At 34.6% G+C, this 20,780-nt stretch overlaps 3 protein-coding genes across 3 annotated transcripts in view; 1 reads left to right on the forward strand and 2 right to left on the reverse strand.

Moving 5' to 3' along the window:
• Window positions 1-5,813, reverse strand: part of LOC136034482 (neuronal membrane glycoprotein M6-b-like) — a 34,366-nt gene extending 28,553 nt beyond the window's left edge. The window contains exon 1 of the mRNA XM_065715697.1: window positions 5,727-5,813. Within this exon, the coding sequence (XP_065571769.1) occupies window positions 5,727-5,730 (4 nt within the window). The 5' untranslated portion in view covers window positions 5,731-5,813. The remainder of the gene's footprint in view (window positions 1-5,726) is intronic.
• Window positions 1-20,780, forward strand: part of LOC136034486 (protein phosphatase methylesterase 1-like) — a 219,045-nt gene that overhangs the window by 89,872 nt on the left and 108,393 nt on the right. The window lies entirely within an intron of this gene.
• The window catches only part of LOC136034483 (calcium uptake protein 3, mitochondrial-like), an 83,916-nt gene continuing 81,156 nt past the window's right edge, over window positions 18,021-20,780 (reverse strand). Inside the window, exon 12 of the mRNA XM_065715698.1 lies at window positions 18,021-18,415. Within this exon, the coding sequence (XP_065571770.1) occupies window positions 18,344-18,415 (72 nt within the window). The 3' untranslated portion in view covers window positions 18,021-18,343. The remainder of the gene's footprint in view (window positions 18,416-20,780) is intronic.

The raw sequence follows: 20,780 nt of genomic DNA on the forward strand, positions 1-20,780 counted from the left end.
TATGCTTTTACTAGAATAGGAAGAAAGGTCAGTAATTCAATGATCTATGTCTGATTTTTGATGTGTAGTAAATAATCAAGACAAAAACATTGGACAGTAGTGAAAAAAATTATGTCAAGTTAAGTGAAAGTTATAGTTACTAGGGATGGATTTTCACTAGTAACAAATCAATAGGGTTAGTAAACCCAAACAAAAGGAATTTTTGGGAAACATTTTTTTTCCGAGGACAGATTTTTGGGGAAATCCTCAAAATCAGGGGATAGTGGAAGCACCGGTATTTTCAGACAAAATCTGCCAAAAATTTTACCAGGCCATGAAATCTGCCAAGTAGCATTACTACTATGCTAGCCTACTTTTTGCACGGCGGAGCACAACATGGGTTTTGACAGCGTTTCTTTGAGCAAAAATTATCTTTACATGTAAAAATGGTATTTGAGACAAAATCTGCCAACAAATTTGAAAACTGCCAAGTAGTGTTGCTACTTTGCTACTCCACTCTTTGCACAGCAGGTTCTTATGTTCCTCAGATTCAAGTCCAGTGTCTAGATCCTGCTTTACCAGGTAATTTATAATCCAAAGGGTAAACCATTGCTTTTTGGCCACTGTTTTCTTTCATTAACTTTTTTTTTAATTTCCAAAAAGCTGTTCAAAGAAAAGTAGAATTAAATTAAACTGAAGATGAACAGAAATAAAGTCAAATAAATTTTTCAAGCATAAAAATACCATAAATCGCTATCAATAAATAGGTGAAACCAAAAACAAACAAAATTTACAATAAATAATTACTTCAAACTCAAAACAAGCAAAAACTATTGTGTCTTCAAAAGACTAAAACATAATTCTCCTATTATTGAAAACATTCTTTATTTCAAGCAATGTGTTTTATTTCTCATGACATGAAAAAGAAATCACAATCATACACAAGCAAGATTACTGAAAAGAGCCAATAAACATAGATTGACAGTTTAATATATACTGATATTCATTCCTGAAGTTTTAATAATTTTGGATATAATAAATTTATATAAGAAAAAACATTTAAAATGTATTTTGTTTTCATTAAAGAGTAAATTATGTTCTGGTCTTAAGAAGACACAGGGGGATTAGCCCTACTCCTTTCTGTGATGGTTTTAGCTCATTTTGAGATCATGTACTGGAAGTCTCAACTAAAACTTTAAGCTTTTACTCAGATAGTGCTAATACTTCCTTTCAACAACCCGTATATATATGTGCACTTTGATTTATTGGTCTAAGTAGTATTAGCAGCATAGATACAGTGCCTTTGGTTAGTTCCATATCCCCTCCCCCTGAACATTACCTGAAAGTTTCATCTTAATACTCTAAGTTGTTTCTGAGATATTGCTTATACACCCTTTTGGCAGCTAAATCAACATTCTCTCAACTTACTACTCTAAGCTGTTTCTGAGATATAGCTGATAGACCTTGTTGACAACCTGAATGCACACAATGTGTTTTGATTTACTTCAACATCCTCCAAAATTTCTGCCTTAATGCCCTTAGCTTTATTAGCAGTTGTAGTAGCTTTAATAGTAGCAGCAGTAGCTTTAGTATTACTAGCAGCAGCATTAGTAGTAGTAACAGCAGTGAAAAATAGTAGTAGCAGCATGTACATTTTGCCCTTTGGTTTGTCCAAAATCTCCTTTAACATTCCATGACAATTTCACCTTAATACTATTATCCTCACTAGTAGTTGTCATAGGAATATCAGTAGCAGCAATTGTAGTACCACCATGTGCATAAGGCCTTTGCTTTTTTAACATCCCCCTAAACACACCCTGAAAGTGTCAACTCAATACCCTAAGCTGTCCCAAGGACAATGCTGATATATCCTTTAAATAACTTGTTTGCACATAGTGCATTTCAATTTTTTTCAACATCCCCTGAATATTTTATCTTAATGCCCTTAGCTTTAGTAGTAGTAGTAACAGTATTAACAGCAGTAGCAGAAGTAGCATGCAAATAGTGCCTCCTGGTTAGTTTAAAATCCCCCCTATATTTCAACTATATTACTGATATGCCTTTTTTTCAACCTATGAGCACATAGTGTATTTTGATTTAGTTCGACTTCCCCCTACATAGTCTTGGAACTGTCACCTCAATACCCTTAGTCTTAGCAGTAGTAGTAGTAATAGCAGTAGCAGTATTAGTAGTAGTATGCACATTTTGCCTTTTGGTCAGTTGAATATCCTTCTTGTCATGTCCTGAAAATTTCAACTTAATGCTCTGAACTGTTCCTAAACTATTTCTGAGATGCCCTTTTGACCACCTGTATACCAAACCATTTTGACCACCAAACACACATAGTGTGTTTTGATTTAGTTCAACTTTTCCCTTTTTATTCCCTTCTTCTTGGAAAAAATAGCATTTGGGAGTCTAAAAATAGTCTCCTTTTGGCTTTATAGAAGTTTTTCTGCTGGTTTATTTGCTTCAAATATTCTTATTCCTCTTTCCATTCATCCTTCCAATGAACCAAACTGAAGCAGGTTTCAGGATCATGTCAACCATGCTAAACTATATCATCATTCCACCTCAAAAACAAATAATCTCCCAGAATAGTATTCTTTTTTCATTTCCTGGCAGCTTGACGCTAAGTGGTTCACTTATGTCAGGCTGTATTTCAGTCTTGAAGCAATATTTCTTGTTTTTATTCTCTGACTTTGCTATACTATTGCAGCTAAAGATGAGGTGTTGTGAAGTCTCAGGAAGCAAAGAAAAAAATTTACAATTTGGGTCCCTTCTGTGGTAGATTCTTCTTGGGAAAGGTCCTCTGAATTGAGTTCTGTAGAGTTTGTGATTTTAATGTTTTGGGTCTATGTGGATGTCAGCTGCTTTGTTTGCAAATAAATTGGCTACCTTATTCTGTTTAATACCTTGGTGACTTGGCATATGATGTAAATAAAGCTTTATATTTCTTTCTTGAATACTCCATATTAACTTCCAGAGACTTTCTATATCAGAGTATGTGACTGACCAATAGACCTGAGTGATGAGCTAGACTTAGTAAGGCAGACTTAGAGTCTTAGAGCCTTTAGCTCAGCTGTAAGGATGGAATATGTCATTTGGAAGGCTAGTGGATATATTTAAGCAGTATTGAGGAATCACTGTAGCTGCTGATGCCATGCTTCCTTTCAGTGACCCATATGTAAACATTTGTAAGAAATCCCAGAAGCAGGTTGTCATTTTTTTTTGCTTGAAAATAGCTTGCACTTGACTTGGAAGATTACTTGACTTTTTCCCTGGAATAAGCTCCATGCAAGTTTCAACTGGTTCAAACTTCCATTTGGGGGGCTCTTGAAAATGGTTAGAACATATAAACCTCTTGCAGAAGACTAGCATCACAATTGGAGAGCTGGTCCATTTTGTGCCTCTTATTCATTTCATGATCAAAAGTCTCTTTGCACAGGGTTGTTTTACTGATTCTGTTTGATTCACCCTGGTCAAGTTAAGGTTTAATATAAGTCCCAAAAGCTTTGGTGAGTTTTCATACATGATTTGCATACCATCCAGCCAAATAACTAGGGGCAGAAGGGATTTTTTCATGTGAAAAACTATGGGCCTTATATTGTTTGTCAATTGGTCCAAATCTTTAGTGGTGTCACATATAACCAGATCATCTGCAAATTCAGCTCTTCCAGCAGTGTCCCTGAAATTTTCATGTTAATATCCTTAGCCTTGGAAGCAGTTGTAGCAGTAGTAGTATTAGCAGCAAACACATATTGCCTTTTGATCAATTAGTCCTCCTCATCATCATTCTCTGTTGTTTCAATTTTAATACCCTAAGCTATTCTGAAGATATGCCTTTAAGATAATCTGTATTCACATAGTGTTTTGATTTAGTTTAGTACTCATCTCTAAATTTCCTCAGAGCTTCACCTTAACACCCATTTTGGACACCAAGAGTCAACCATGCTCCCCTTCCCCAAGAAAAATACTGGTAAACTCAGGTTTAGGGGCTTTATATCTTGGAAATAGAAGTCTCAGATTTACTTGACAGGTCTATACTTTTGCTGTTTTTCTTTTGTATTTTACTCTACTTAACCTCTATTTTGTGAAGTGGGTGATAAATAAATTATTATTATTATCATTATTATACCTATTGGAATTTTGATAAGGTAGCATTATACCTCCATTACCAGCATTATACACCATTAGGATTTTTAAAAGTCATTGAAGGTCCATGTACTCTAAAGGAAGAAGTAATGGAGGTAGGTATTTAAAAACACCTTCTCAGGAAATGCTTTAGTCAGTAGATCTATCCCTAAAAGTTTCATTTCCTTAACCTAACCACTTTCAAAGATAGCAAAAAGAAGCTTGTCTAGAATTTTACCCTCTTTTTGTACATATATCTGTAGCTTTTTCTGTACTGACACAACTAAAACTAGAAGGGCAGATGTCTTCAGACCTAATGAATTTTTTAGTCAATTTTTTTAAGTAAGATGATTCTCTCAAGTGTAAAATGAGACACTCCAAAAGGATGTATAAAAAGAGCATGACTTGCTGTCTGAAAGATAGTATAATGCTTGGCATGTCATTGCATGCCCAGTTCTCAAACAGAAAACTAGTGTTTGTAATTTTCCTATTTGGGTGGATCAGGTGATGAGGTATACAATGCCCAGCAAAATACAAAACATATACATTTGTAGATGCAATAAAGGCTCTAAAAATTAAAAAAAAACAATTGAAGCAGAAGTTATAAAGTTTTAGGTTTCATTTACTGTGAGAACAACCTTCCTAGAAATTGGGTGGTGAATAGCCTATTTTGCAATAGGCCTACTGTCAACAATTTTGTTGCCCTTAATCATTATGTGAGAAGGAACCCAAATCATTTTAAGTTGAAAAGTCTGGGAAGATATTATTTTTTGAATCTTTTGTTGTAAAAATACAGTGACTGAAATAACTCTTCCTTGCCTCTTTTTTCAGACCAGAAATTACACCTATAGAACAAGAGAGGATAATAGGCTAAAAGCGCCTAATTTAGCCTCTAGCACAGTATCCAGTGCATTTTGGAGAGCAAAACATTCCAAAAAAAATTGTGTCTAAAAATAGACACAAAATATTTAGAGATGTGATAGAAAAAATGTAAAACAATGAAAGAAGTGAAGATAGATGTTCCTCCATTAGGATTATTCTGCATATTATGAAGTAAGAATTGTTTTATCAACATATTGCCTTATGTGAATGGGCTTATCTAGGCCTATACCTAATGTTGTAGCGGCTGTGCTTTTTAGTGCACCAGTAATTAGCCTCAGGCCACTCTGTATTATTTTGATTCTAATTTAGAAAGTAATTTTTTGAAGCTGAATAATAGATAGGCAGACCATATTCTATATTTCTATATGTTATGGACAGGAATAGTTTTCTGAGGCAATCTTAACTAGCCCTCCATTTTTGCCCAGCAACAGCAAGCATAAAATTCAGCTGTTTTTCAAGAGTATCTGTCATATAAGAAATATGAACATTCCAATTTGACTTATTTTCAAGCCAAACATCGAGGAACTCAACATTCCAGTCAAAATGAATATACTGGTTAGCCTATACAAAGTCTGATTGATTGAAGGACAACTTTGCCTATGATCACTTTTCCTGGGCAAGATTGTCCCTCAATAAATCTGAATTCGCATAGCCAGTATATTCATTTTGACAGGAATGTGAAATTCTTTGGTGTTTTTGTGCTAAGAAGTAAAATAAACGAAAGAAAATATTACTCATTTTTCAAACTTTTCGTTTATTTCTTCCTTGAGAACAGAACTAGAGTAGCAAACCAGAAGAAGCTTATTTGAGCAGAAAATGGAGTCTACATGGAGATATGAAATATAAATAATAATTATTATTAAACTGTTATGAAAATAGCTATTATATAAATTCTTTGGTTGTCGACTATTGGTGATTCTGTTTGACCCTATACCACAGACAAAAAGTATATGATATATTACATACATTTTTTCTGTGCCCTATACTGCTCCTTTTTTGGCTTTTAATGGATTTAAAATATAGAGGATGGTAAATAAAGATAATTCGACTGTCATCAATTTTTCCGTATCAAGGTCAAATATTTTACTTAATCTACCAAGTTTTTTACAGGCTAATGATCCATATCTTCCCTAGGTTAAATTGCCCAATCTATAATCTTTATACGTTCCTATGATGAAGTACGATTTTTCGTCACCCATCTATATGTAAAATATGAAGTATATTACATAAATCTTTAGATAAATAACCAGGAGTGGTGAATGAGCTAAATCACAAATTCCAACGATCGCTATGTACATTAAAAAAAAAAAAGTATTTTCAAATTTTTGCCATATAATTTACTTTATTCCACGGCGTAAACTGAATATTTTTTTTCCTTTTATATTTTAGATTTATTCCGTCACAGAATAACAGTTTGCAAGTTGGCTTTTTCCATTTCAAGAACTTCCAATACTATTTTACATTTTTTGGGGAGCAAGGTGGTGATTCTAGACTACATGATTGGGCTGACACAGAAAATTGGTAACATTTAGCCTGTACAGCACATTGTTTGTTTCCAACGCGTAACAAACACATGAAAACACCTGAAAGTATTTCTTTCTCTAATTTTTTTCAGTTCTAGTAGCTACAAAAGCTGCTCTAATCAGCTACTGTAATTTTTGCATTATGATAAAAGAAGTTTTGAATCTTCTCTTGATCTATGCAGATGTTTAATTGAATTAAATGAGTCAGACGGCAAATTGTAAGGATTGCCATCCACATTTTAAATGATAATATTTATACATTTCCTATTCCAAGGGCTTTTAGACTTTAGGCCAATTCCTTATCTTTGCTTTAGAAGTAATTTTAGGCCTATAAGTCACGTTAAAACAATTAACTAACTCTCTGACCATGTCCGTTAAGCACTGCCATTTTGATAAATTTCTACTAGCCTTGCTCCTTCCCACCATCGTCACTGGTTATGCAACTTCCATGATGAAACACAAGTTAACAAAGGTGAATTCCTGTTACAAATTTTCGGTGTTCATTTTCAGTAAAGCGCAATACGTAGTAGGCCTTAGACTCATACAATTAGGGAAGGGACCAGTAGCAAAACTCTCCTTTGTCGTGATTTTATTCATTTGGAGTATGATTTGTATACTCAGTTTAAGTTTTGCTCGTTTTAGGATTTGCTTATTAATTTATATTAGCACCTTTTGAATGTTTCTTTGCTATTATGGTTCATTTGATTTCAGTGCGTTTTCATCGAAGTATCAAAATATCAAAGTGATGTTTTTTCAACATTAAAGTTTCAAAGTTCAAGATCCTCTCAACATTGCCTGAAAGTAATCGCAAATAGATTTAGTAGCAGTTACAAGCAGCCACGGTCACAGTTGCAAGTTGTCGCAGTTGGAACTAGTCGCAGTTGCAGTCACAAACAGTCTCATTTGCAGCCGCAGTAGTATAATGATACTTTTTAGACTGATGCTGTAGACAATTAAGAGTGGAACAGTACGGTTTTAGGAAGGGTAGAGGATGTGCGTGCCAGATTTTCACTCTTAGGTTAAAAATTGAGAAGTGCCTGAGTCGTCAAACACCTTTAGTCTGCAGTTTTATTGATTATGAGCAAGCGTTCGATCCAGCTGATAGAATAGCCATATCGACGGTTTTATCCTTGTATGGTATACCAGACGAATACATTAAGAGTGATTAGTGCTATGTACGAGAATAAAACTGCTGCAATTAAGGTAGGAAATGAAGTTAGTAGCTGGCTTCATATTAAATCAAGAGTTGGCAGGGTTGTGTTCTCTCCCCATTTTTAAGGATCATTCTGATGGACTTTGTCTTAAGGAGCACAGGTAAGGCAATGGGAGAACAAGGAATCAAATGGGGAAGGCGAACTTTTCTGGGCTTAGAATATGCTGATGCTGATTAGAAAGGTTGAGCAAAATGAATGAACGTTTAGAAGTATCGTGAGTTCAGGGTACTAGAACAGGTTTGAAAATTAATGTCAAAAGGACTAAGTCCCTAAGGCTAGGATTAAGTGAAGATGAAAAGGTGACGTTGGGTAACGAAAAGATTGATCAAGTGAATAGCTTCACTTACCTTGGTAGTATTATTAGTAAGGATGGTGGGTGCCTTGTATATGTCAAAGGTAGAATAGCCAAGGCTCGAATGCTTTTGCACAGTTGAAAAATATTTGGAAGAATAGGATGATAAGTCTGCAAACTAAGGTTAGAATATTGAAAGTTACAATGATGACAGCCGTCAAATATGGTTCTGAAACATGGGGACTCCAAGTAACGAGGGAAGATTTTCTAGATGTTTCCCAGTAAAATTGCCTACTGATTATTTTGGATAACCGACAGACTGACCATATTTCAAACAGTAGGCCGTACAAAAGTGTGATTCAATCCCGCTTTCTAGGGCTATATTGAGAGGAAGATTGAGATGTGAATGCGGGATGACAGATTGCCAAAGATTGTCATTTTTGGCCAACCGTCTAGGGCTAAACGGAGAGCAGGTCGTACAAGGCTGGGGTGGGAGGATGTCGTAAACAAATATTTAAGGGAAATGAGAACTTCCTGAGAGGATTTAAAGAGGGAGGCTTTAAATAGATTGGGATGAAGGAGGAGCGTGTGTTGCTGTGTTGACCTCAAGCGGCTTGATGCTGAGGTGAGTTGTTAGCAGTAGCAGAATTAGCTTTTGGAGGTTAAGTTATCCCCTGGTATAGTTATTTGACTTTTCAAATTTTTTTTCACAAGATGGCAGTTCCAAAATTTTGATCAGAAATCTTTGGAGGGAGGGTAGCTAAGAAGGGAATAGGTGGGGAACAGGTTGCCTTCCTACCACTTTTTAACATCTTTCTCATCATGCCCTGAAAGCTTAAACTTAATACCCTCAGCTGTTCTTGTGAGATTGCATATACACCTTTTGGATAAACAAGATACACTTAGTATCTTTAGGTTTAGTTTAGCATGCCCCGCAATATTCCTCGAAGTTTTACCTTAAGGCCCTTAGGCTTTTCGAATACACCTAGAATAAAAAAATCGTCATTTTTCTTAATGATAAATCCTACATATAAAAAAGGGAAAACTGCATAATTTACAATGCTTACCCTGGGGGATGAGTGGGGCATTGCACCCCCAGAGGCATATTTACTAAACCTTTTGACTGTTTTGAACAAAATCACTTTTTCAAAGTTTTGATCAGTATGAGGGGAGGGAGCATCTAAAAAAGACAAGGGGGACTGGTTACTCTCTGATAGCTCTTAAACATCCCTGGAAATTTTCAACTTAACACCCTCAGTGGTTCCTTAGATACTGATGATTCGTCCGTCTGACAATAAGTACGTATAAAGTGCGTTTCATTAAGTTCAGCATCCGGCTCCAAAGCTTGGGCTGGGGTTATGTCATCCCCATAGGCATAGTTATTTGAGCCTTTGACTATTTTGAACAAAATCGCTATTTTGAAATTTTGATCAAATGCTCTTGGATGAAGGACACCTAAAAAGACATGGTAGGGAGTTCGTGAGCCTCTAACCATTTTTCAATATCCATCTCAACATGTCCTCAAAGTTTCAACTCAATACTCTCAGCTGTTCTTAAAATATTGCAGATCCTCCTTTTTGGTGAACTGGAGGCACATAGTGCCTTTTGATATAGTATAAAAAACCTCTTATCATTTTCCAAGGTTTCGCCCTATCGCCTTTTCGGATACACCTTGAACCAAATATTTCTCCTTTTTCAAATGAGAAATAAAACATGTAAACAAAGGGCAAATTACTAAATTTACAATCATTACCCCAGATCAACGGGGCATAGAATCTCATGATGTATAGAAATTAGACCTTTTGACCAGTTTGAGCAAAATGAAAATTTCAAAATTTCGATCACTTTTGAGCAGAAGATGGCCTAAAAAGATAAGGGCTGGTCACCCTAAAATATCTCTTCAACATCTTCTCAACATACCTTGAAATTTTGAACAGTTCGTGGTAACAAGCTGTAAGTAAGGAGCGACCCAGCTCAATAGTTACCGAAACTCTAGAAAGCGGAATTTTGATACCAATAGATATATCAAAGAATCGAATTTTTATAATGATTTCAAATATATATTTCATTAAGTTTAGTCTTACCCATCGAAGGTTACGAGCTTGATAACAGAAATTATAAGTTCTTGTGCCCTTTTCAAGTGACCAAAATATTGGAGCGTAGCTGCGCCCCTCCCACACACATATCCCCCCCAAAAATATCTAATCAAAATTTTTAGAGCCATTCTGTTAAGTATATTTGAATGATCAAATAATTATGTCTTTAGTAATAAAAAGATTCCCCACAGTCCGTGGGGAGAGGCCTGTAAGTTATGAAAATTGCCCATTTTTTTACGAATAGTATTTGTTATTGGGAAATGTACAGACATTTTAGTTTGGCGGGTGTGGGTGCTTGGGGTGGATTTCTATGGGGAAAATATTCCTTGGGGAGGGAAATTTCTGAGGGGTGAATATCCCACGGATATGTTACACTGGGGGATTTGACAAAATTATTATACGAAATTCGTTTTAATTGTCTTACATTCTCTTTGCCAAATTTTTCACGTGGAGATGTTCCGGGGAATGATACATGGGCTTTTTTCCACGTGTTTTGCTTTCTGGGAAATAATTTTCACGGAAAGTGGCACTTATGGAGTGAATGAAAAACCGATTAGAGACTGAAGTCATATTCAAATGAAAGAATTCTAAGGAGAATTTTTCATGCTGAATAGTCCGCAAGCAATTTTACAGGGAAAATGGGGTTCTCATCGAGGATGGAACTATCTGGAGAGAATCTGAGGGGGAGGGGGTACACTGTACGTTGGATGAAATTTCAATGGAGGAATTTTCCGTGATGGGGGAGGGGTATATTTCATTGAGAGTGTGCCAGATTTACCGGCATTATTTGAAAAACGATCATAAATTATCCATATATGAAGGGTTGCCTCCTCCTCAATACCTTAATCTTTACTCGAAAGTTTGACTGTTTACTAAAACTGAAACACGGGGACCGTTTAATAAGAATAGGAAGCTTTTTAAAAATGCAAACAGCTTTAGCGTAAAGAGCAAGGTATTGAGGGGGCGACTCTTCATATACGGAATAAATCTTCCAAAATTAATATGCATTTTTTTTTTCATGTACAGTGAGCCAAATTCGAACCTGCATTAGTTGAAAAACATTCAGAAATTAAATAGAATTTTTTTGTTTTTCATTTAACTGAGAGTAAGGGTCGACATTAAAACTTAAAAACGAACAGAAATTATTTCGTATATGAAAGTGGCTGTCCCCTCCTCAACGCCTCACTCTATATGGTAAAGTTCTTTTTGTTTTGAAAAATATAGTTGTGTCAAAGAGTCAAACTTAAGCGTAAAGAGCGAGGCGTCGAGGAGGGGACAGTCCCTTTCATATACGGAATAATTTCTGTTTGTTTTAATGTTGCTCCTTACTTTCAGTTAAAAAACTTTTTTTTATTTAGTTTACACTTAATACCCTCAGTCGTTTTCTAGATATTGCTAATATTCCCTTTTCACAACCAGCAAGCACATAGTGTTTTGATTGTGTTCAAACTTTTGATTTGCAACCGAATGAGTCCCCTCCAAAGTTCATACGACCACCACTTCCATAAAAACCTTATATGTTAATAATGGGCAACTAGCATAACTTATAGCTCTTTTTCTGTGAGCTGGGGAGGATTATCAAACCCAGAATCATAGTTATTTGACCTTAAGACAGTTTTGAAAAGAATGGCTATATACAAAATTGTTTGGAAGCATTTAAGGAAAAAAGGCGTGAGGTGAGGGGGCAGGTTGCCTACCGATCACTTTTGACTCTTAAAAAGGGAGTTAGAACTTTCGGTTTCAGCCTAGCAAATCGAATGAGCCTACTCCGAAGTTTATGCGACTACCCCTTCCATAAAAACCTTATATATTACTAATAGGTAACTTGTATAGCTTAAAGCCCTTTCTTCGGCACCGTAGGGGGTTTTGTCAACCCCGGAGGCACATTTATTTGACCTTTGGACTATTTAAAAAAATGGCTATTTAACAATTTGGTCAGATACATAGCGGAAAAGAGGGCGTGGGGGGATATTTACCAATCGATCACTTTTGACTCTTAAATAAGGAACTAAAACTTCTGATTTCCGATCGAATGGGCCCCTTCCTAAGTTTCTACGACCACTCCTTCCATTTGAAATGCTTCTGAAAAAAATATTGAAATATTATGGGTCTTCTCTGTAGGCAACGCTATAGCTTTTAGCGTTGCCTCTGACAGTTTTTGAAAATAATGATCCATCATGTTTCTCTCGCTACATTTATAAGCAAGATTGAGAACTGAAGGCGATACGTAATAATGTGGAAACAATATATCCATTTTTGGACTTACAAACTTAAACTTTATTTTTTTATAATATATATTAACGTTATTCTGCCATACTTTTATTAAAAAAAAACACACACAACAATTTAGTATTCTTGAGATAAATAATTCTTGTTGTAGCTTTTTTTTTAAATCTGTTTAAATAAAAAAAAAAGCTGAATTCTTGACGCTTCCTCAGGCATTATTTTGAAAAGGGTCTTTAAAGTTAACTTAAACTAAAAAAATCAGCACAACTGCCATGATGCTAGATATTGATAAGCTATTAAAGTTTAAATGGTTTCAATTTATCTGGATCTCCAAAATACTGTTAGGATTCTATTCTACTACAACTAATTCGATTAAGTTTGAATATCAAATAGAATATAAGGAATACTTGTAAGCCACTGATCCATTTGAAATAATACTTGGAAATTTGAAATATTACTCTACATCTCCAGGATTGCTGTCGGCCCAAATTAACGTCACTAGGGCAAATCTTCCAAAAACCTCTAAAAAAGCACCAGCTAAAATTATAGGACCAACTCAACTTTTTCGTTAATAATATCAAATTGTTTTCATCTTTTCTGGTGATTTCGCTGGCAACTTCAAAAACTTCCTTTCAGCACGATTTTAAATGCAGTCTTTTCTAAGCTTTGAGGATTTAAAGGACACATTGTTACCATTGAGTTACTTGTGGTGATAAGGTGAACAAAATGTCTTCATTTCAGTATATCTATATATATAAAAATAAGTTGTCTGTGGATGGATGGATGGATGTGTCAGGTGACGTCACCTGAAAAAACTGGATTAGGTGACGTCAAAACTGAAAAAACTAAAAAAAGGCAAAAACTACAAAAAAAACTAAAAACTAATAAAAAAAATAAAAAAGCTAAAAAACTAAAAAAACTATAAAGGTAAAAACCAATAAAAAACTAAAAAAAAAACTGAAAAAACTAAAAAAAGGCAAAAACTACAAAAAAAAACTAAAAACTAATAAAAAAAGTAAAAAAGCTAAAAAACTAAAAAAACTAAAAAAACTAAAAAAAGGTAAAAAACTAAAAAAAATAAAAAATAAAAAAAAAAAAACTACAAAAAAAACTAAAAACTAATAAAAAAAATAAAAAAGCTAAAAAACTAAAAAAACTATAAAGGTAAAAACCAATAAAAAACTAAAAAAAAAACTGAAAAAACTAAAAAAAGGCAAAAACTACAAAAAAAAACTAAAAACTAATAAAAAAAGTAAAAAAGCTAAAAAACTAAAAAAACTAAAAAAACTAAAAAAAGGTAAAAAACTAAAAAAAATAAAAAATAAAAAAAAACTAAAAAAAAGGAAAAAACTGAAAAATAAGCTAAAATAAAGGTAAAAACCAATAAAAAACTAAAAAAAAAGGAAAAAACTAATAAATGACGACACTCAAAGAGAAAGCGACCAGGACAAAAGGAATGTTCGATTAGCAATCAACAAAGCACCGGGACACAGGGAGTATAAATGACGACCAGGACATAAGTAAAAAAAAAAAAACTATCTATATATATAAAAATAAGTTGTCTGTGGATCTGTGGATCGTGGATCAGGTGACGTCACCTGAAAAAACTGGATCAGGTGACGTCAAAACTGAAAAAACTAAAAAAAGGCAAAAACTACAAAAAAAACTAAAAACTAATAAAAAAAAAAACTAAAAAGAAAAAAAAACTAAAAACTAATAAAAAAACTAAAAAATCTAAAAATCTAAATAAACTAAAAAAGAAAAAAAAAGGAAAAAAATAAAGGAGAAAAACAAAACTAAAAAACGAATGTATATACAGACCGGTACACCGGGATACAAATGACGACCGGGACACAGGGAATATAAATAACGACCGGGACACAGGGACACAACTACAACGGGGACACCGGGGGAAACAGGGGGATATAAATGACGACCGGGACAAAAAAACTAAAAAGAAATAAAAACTAAAAACTAATAAAAAAAACTAAAAAATCTAAAAATCTAAATAAGCTAAAAAAGAAAAAAAAAGGAAAAAAATAAAGGAGAAAAACAAAACTAAAAAACGAATGTATATACAGACCGGGACACCGGGATACAAATGATGACCGGGACCCGGGACACAGGGAATATAAATGACGACCGGGACACAGGGACACAACTACAACGGGGACACCGGGGGAAACAGGGGGATGTAAATGACGACCGGGACACCGGGACAGGGAATGGTCGATTAGCAATCACCATCAACAAAGCTCAAGGGCAATCATTAGAATCATGAGGTATAGATCTGAATACAGATTGTTTTCCCATGGACCATTATATGTTGCATGTTCAAGAGTCGGTAAACCTGACAATCTATTTATATGCAAAGACAATGGGACAGCAAAGAATGTTGTATATTCGCAAGTTTTACGTAGTTAAAACCATATATATATATATATATCTATATTCACAGGTGGGACATAGGGACACAACTACAATGGCGCGTAACTATTATGGCGCGTAACGACTTACGCGCGCGGGGGGGCTTGGGGGGGGGCGCGAAGCGCCCCCACCAACTAGGTGTTGGGGTGGCGCGAAGCGCCACCCCAACAGCTAGTAGTACATAAAACTGAATGAAGTGGGATTTGAGTAAGTGTTAATAAAAATATTTTCCCCCATCAAACCTGGTTTCTCCTGTAAGCTACGAAGCATACATCCCTAGCAAATGCAACCAGTGGAAAGTGACCTACTAGATGAGTCTTTAAAATGAGTTTCTATAAGGAATGTGAGAGTGCCCTAACGATTAAGGCACGTCAACAGAAAGACTAGAATATCGCGAGAAGGTTCAACTTGATAATGAAAAAAGAAACATACAGTGGATAGAAAAAAATTCCATGATAGCGGAAAAAATAATTAACAAAAAAAAAATATTAGCAGTAAATCTCTGATAATAGCAGCTCAGTCTGGAAAACAAAACAAATAAATTTGGAGCAGTGATTCGGTAATATTAATTACAAAAACTGTATTTAATATCGGCTAAACGTCGTTAGCAAAAGCATCTTTTGATTCTAAAAGAAATTATTCACCAAAGTTTTATTCCGAACAAATAACAGAAACAACAAACATAATATCATTACAAAATACACTTCGGATATTGTTATTTAACGTTACAGCTTCTAAATAGCTAAATTAGTTAGATTATTCTATACATAAGAGAGCATGGTCAAGTAAAGAGAGCAAAACTGCACATGATATTGTTTTTATAAGAAGAGGCGTGAAATTAATTCCTTTTAGCGTTAATTCTAATAAAACTCGTTTTATAACATCTAGTTTCGTTATTGCTATTTGAGGGGTACAACATTATGTAATAAGGTAAGGAGAAACTCGACCAAGTGATTTTCTCCACTTACCTAAGCAACGTTATTAACGAAAAAGGTGGATAGAATGAAGTTATAAGAAGTGAATAGTCAAGCCATATCTGACTAAAAAAATGTCTGGAATTCTCTGGCGCTTGCCTATGTGCCTGAGCAAGGAGAATGTGCCTTGACAGATTTTAGTGATTACAAGGATATATTAACTTGCAAGTAGCAAATGTCAATTTTACCGAAAAAAATTATTTTTTATAGATAGTTCTAAACTTTAGTTATTATTAATTAGTTTTTTTTCGTGTGACTGTGCAAACTTAAAATCCAAAGAAGTACCTTGGAGCTTTGATCTAAAAAAAACCAATCAACTGACTTTATCAATTTAGCATGTAACACGCTTCTTTTTCAAAGCTGTTTTGTAAAATAGAAAAATCAGGGCCGTAACCAGGATTTGATTCCTGAATTGGTAGGGGGTATTTACAGGAAAGGTCGGTTTCAGCCACGATATAGGAAAAAAATATTCGTGTCATAAGTGATTTTCCGAATTCGTGGGGGATAGCCAGCATCCCTTCCCTTGATCGCAAGACTAAGAATGCTTAAGGGTAGGATGACAAATATACAAAAAAAAAATGAAAACACACATTGAAAAGTAACCTAGCAATTTTTATAGCTACATTTTGCAGTAAAATTAACTATGTGCAACTCTTTTAATCATTGACAATAAGGAACTTTAGTGAGACAGTATGTATATCGCTATGCAAACACTATGTCTCCAAGTAAACCAGACTGTCCATAATCGGCAGTATTACTTCGCAGACATTTATATACGCTATAAGTTCAAAATATTTATCTTCAATTTATATTTTTCAAATTTTGATGATCAAATTTTCAGGGAAGGCCAAAATATTGCACAGCAAATGATAGTGAATTTTAGCCATTGGTTGACAACAAATATCATACAAAAAACAGATATTCATTTTTGGGCAAAACATGTAAAAAACAAGCACAAAAACTAAATTAACTGATGACACTATGTAGCATTGATTGTTGCTTGTTCCACAGCAGAGCACACGCAAGATTAAACGATTTAAAGATGACCATTCGGACCTAACTGCCAGTAAACATGTTTACAACTAAAATTTACGGCAACTGAAGAAGACCCTAAAATTGTGCGTGTACACTGCATAGGAACGAAGACGGGTCTTCCAAAGATATAATCCTCCGAGTTTTGACAATGCATCAGAGAACTAGAAAGATTTACGTATGGTGCAGCTAAAAAATCAACTGATGGCTTAAAAGAGGTTCAAATTCAACCTTGCAAATGCATAAAAGTCTTGAAGCACTCAGGCGAAAAAAATCTGAAGAAATCACTTCAAGCAATGACTAAAATTCAGGATCATTTACGGCATGACGCTCGTAATCCCATTAAACTCGACATTTGACGCACTGCAAATTAAAAATATGTCCCGGGCTTAATGCCTCTCTCTAGAAGACCAAAATTATGTAAGAAAAGCAAAACAGTAAAGCATTCTAGAAAATTTGACACTTTTCGGAAAAAAATTTGGACTATTCCCCTCCCCCTCCTGAAAAAAGCTGTGCAGCATCCTAAGGTTTTTTACTGTAATGCGTGTTTTATCGTTAGTTTCATAACCATTATACTGATGTTAGCTATTTTGAAAAGTTTTGTTTTCTATGAGACACGCCGTGTATTAAAAGAACCACTAGGGGAATTAGCACGTTTGATCAAAAATGATATTAAATTATTTTAGATTAAAAATTTGTCTATCTCGAATAAGTTTCACAAAATACTATCAGCAACCCTATACTTACTAGCACTTCAGGCGTGTTCAGGTGCCAGTTTGTTGCTAACGACTGTAGGTGAAATTAATTGACTGTAGGTATTTGACGAAAGGAAACAATGCCGTCTAACAGCATTTTATGGCTCCCTTGAAAATAACGACTTAAAACAAATATCATATATTGCAGCAAGAATCTATATCAGTTATTTGATCAGATACAAATGGTTGGATCAAAATCTGATTTTGATCAAGTAACGCCAAGAAAGTTCGTTTTTCATTTGAGAAAAATCAAGGAACCTGTTAACACTGACCTGGAATATTTTTGAAGTAGTACTTAATACTACATTAAGAAGTAAATAATAATTTCACGAATGAAGAAACTTACACGTTTTATTTTCTGTTTCTTGAATTTTTTTTTAAACTTTTGAATTATATTTTTGACAAAATAACACACACACACACACACATATATATATATATATATATATATATATATATATATATATATATATATATATATATATATATATACATATTATATGACATGAACAGAAAAAAAATATTAGCATTAATGTTAATCTTTCAATAGTATATGAAACCCGTCTTTCTCGACGGAGTAGAATAAATGTTTTTGGGATGAAAAGTACGACGGTCGGTAGTGATTCACTCCACCTTAATGTAATTTCACTCAATTCTTGTGTTAAAAACAACGTTTCTAAAAAAAAAACAATCCCCCAAGAAAAACAACATTAATGTTTCAGAGTCTGAACCTGATTATGCAGTGAAATTTCGTGCTCAAATGTTGATGCAATAAAGACTAGAACAAATCACATAGTACGCATCCTGCCGCATCAGAGTACAGACCTCATTTCTTGCTTCAAACAGTGCTTGAATGCTTCCCAGCCTTCGGCTTTCATTGAAGACTAAAAGAGAGAGAAAAAGTTACAAGGATATAATATGATTATATTATTCTCTTTCTTTCTTTCTTTCTTATATTATTCTCTCATAGAAATTCTCTTTCTTTCTTCTTAGAACCCTTGGTTTTCCTGAAGTTAAATCCAGTGACTAGATTAGATTTGTTCATTCGACAGACAGTGGCAGGTTATACATAAGATCAAATAAATTGGAATTACTCACTTACGAAGAAAAATTCCCCTACATTTACCTGAATTCTTTATTCATCCACAGGTCCATTTTTGCCCAAAGGGAATGTATTCTCAACATTAGTACTTTTTACCGAGGGAAAAAAGCACATGATGCTGCGATTATATTTGACGCTCTATTGACTTAGCCAGTCAAACTTATTTTGTTGTTTTTACACCATTGTTGCCTACATAAGAAAAAAAAACAGGTTTCCTGTAAACAAGTTTACAGGAAATTCTGGAAATAATGCAATCGAATTTCCCCCTTCACTCCTATTGATCGGAATACGACCGAACCACTTGGAGTAGGTGAGTGAAACGCTAAGCTTTGCCACAAAATCTGTCTCAGTCTCAATGCTCTTTCAGCTTTGGAAGCGGCAAGACCTCAGTTATTGTGAACCTCTGGGTGCCGACCGTGTCAAGGAAAAAATGGGATCAAAGATCGAGCAGCGTTACGCTACCAAATTTTGTGCTAAAAGTAAAAAGTCTCTTAAGGAGACCAACAAATCATGAGGCTTACTGATACTAGGCTCTGTCTTAATCCGTAATCTGTCTTAACACGTAAGCTTAAAGAATAATAGAAAACAATGGACAGTTTTTAACGAATTTTACACAGCACATAACAATATTCCTCAGATTAAATAAATAGACGGGTTATTTATTATAATGATTTCTTCTTAACTACACTTTGGGGAGTCTTTTTTTCGGTGTCACCCGTTGAAGTACCCTGAAATACTGCGTATGGAAGAGACCTTAAGAAAATGTTGTTCAGAATGTTACATACGAGGTGTAACTCAAACATAAACTTTATATTTCCCATAATATGTCACAACCCTTAAAAACGCATAAAACCGATTAAGTTAATGAGTGGTTTGCAAGAAGCGGCCTTTGTTACTAGAAATTGAAATTTTAAGAGATGGAATTTTAACAAGCGGCACATGCACGAATAGAGTGCTACATTCATGTGCTTAACTTCATAGAGATGGAAGGGAGGGGGAGGGGGCACCACCTTCCCATGAAAACAAGATAATTCTAATATGCATCCGCCCCTTTAAAAAAATTGACTTCATAAATTATTTTTGGCATCAAGAGCCCCCCCCCCCCCTCCAAAGACACTTTTAGGATGATTATCATTTTTGAAGCGACATCATATGAAATTACTTGACCGCTAAGAGCGAGGGGAGGGTGGTTTTAGCTAACCTCATATTTTGTCTTAAGCTAGAGTCCCAATTTACAATAGATGTCTATGATATTCTCATCAAAGGTTAGGAAAAACTTTAACGTAATGAGCGGGAGACCAGGATGAATCATATCTAGGTTATATATAGGACTGGTAATTTACGTCATTTAAGTCATGGCTGGATATAAATATAAAACCAGAAGATAGTATATGAGACTATCTAAGACTTCGAAATAACCTTATAAATATTCTGTACCATTTCGGGTATTTTTGAGCCAAGCGATAGTTAATTATGGACAACAGGAGTTTCTTGGATGACGATTCCTTTCATTCAATGAAAAGGAGACGAGATCTTAAAATTATGAATCGAATGAGTACATACAGATAGTATAGCTTTCGGGAAGACTTTTTTTTTTGCTGAAGATATTTAAATTTTAAGCAAAGCTGATAGATCGATGTATTGATGTAAAATTGCATCAGTTTCAGATAATTTACTCACTCTTTCTCATCAAATAAATATTCAAAGTTTTAAGGGCATTGCTATAATTTGAGGAATCACTCTTAAACACAACCCTGCAGTGAGACAGTACGACCCTCTGGGGTAAAGAGCCCCCCCCCCATCTCCTAAAAAACCGGTTTTAGAGGATTTTAAATAATTCACATTTCTATAAAAAAACGTATGTTGTAAAAACTCAAAATGAAGTGTCCAACTACCCTGCAGAAACAATATTCTCTTTGCTAAAAATTCTCGTCATAGTAAAATCTACATGAGCTCAAAAACATAAGATGATTATTTCGGATTTGATTACATAGATTAGTTGGATTAGAACTAAACGGTTTTTTTAAGTTAAATTCAACACTTTACAACGAGGTCGAGTGGTTAGCGCACTGGGCTTGAAACTTGTTGTCTTTGAGGACGGGGGTTCGAGTCCTTGTGTTGCTGGTTATTGGTTTGGAACGGGTGTC

This window comes from Artemia franciscana, chromosome 13 (genome assembly GCF_032884065.1).
Source record: "Artemia franciscana chromosome 13, ASM3288406v1, whole genome shotgun sequence".
Classification (NCBI taxonomy): domain Eukaryota; kingdom Metazoa; phylum Arthropoda; class Branchiopoda; order Anostraca; family Artemiidae; genus Artemia; species Artemia franciscana.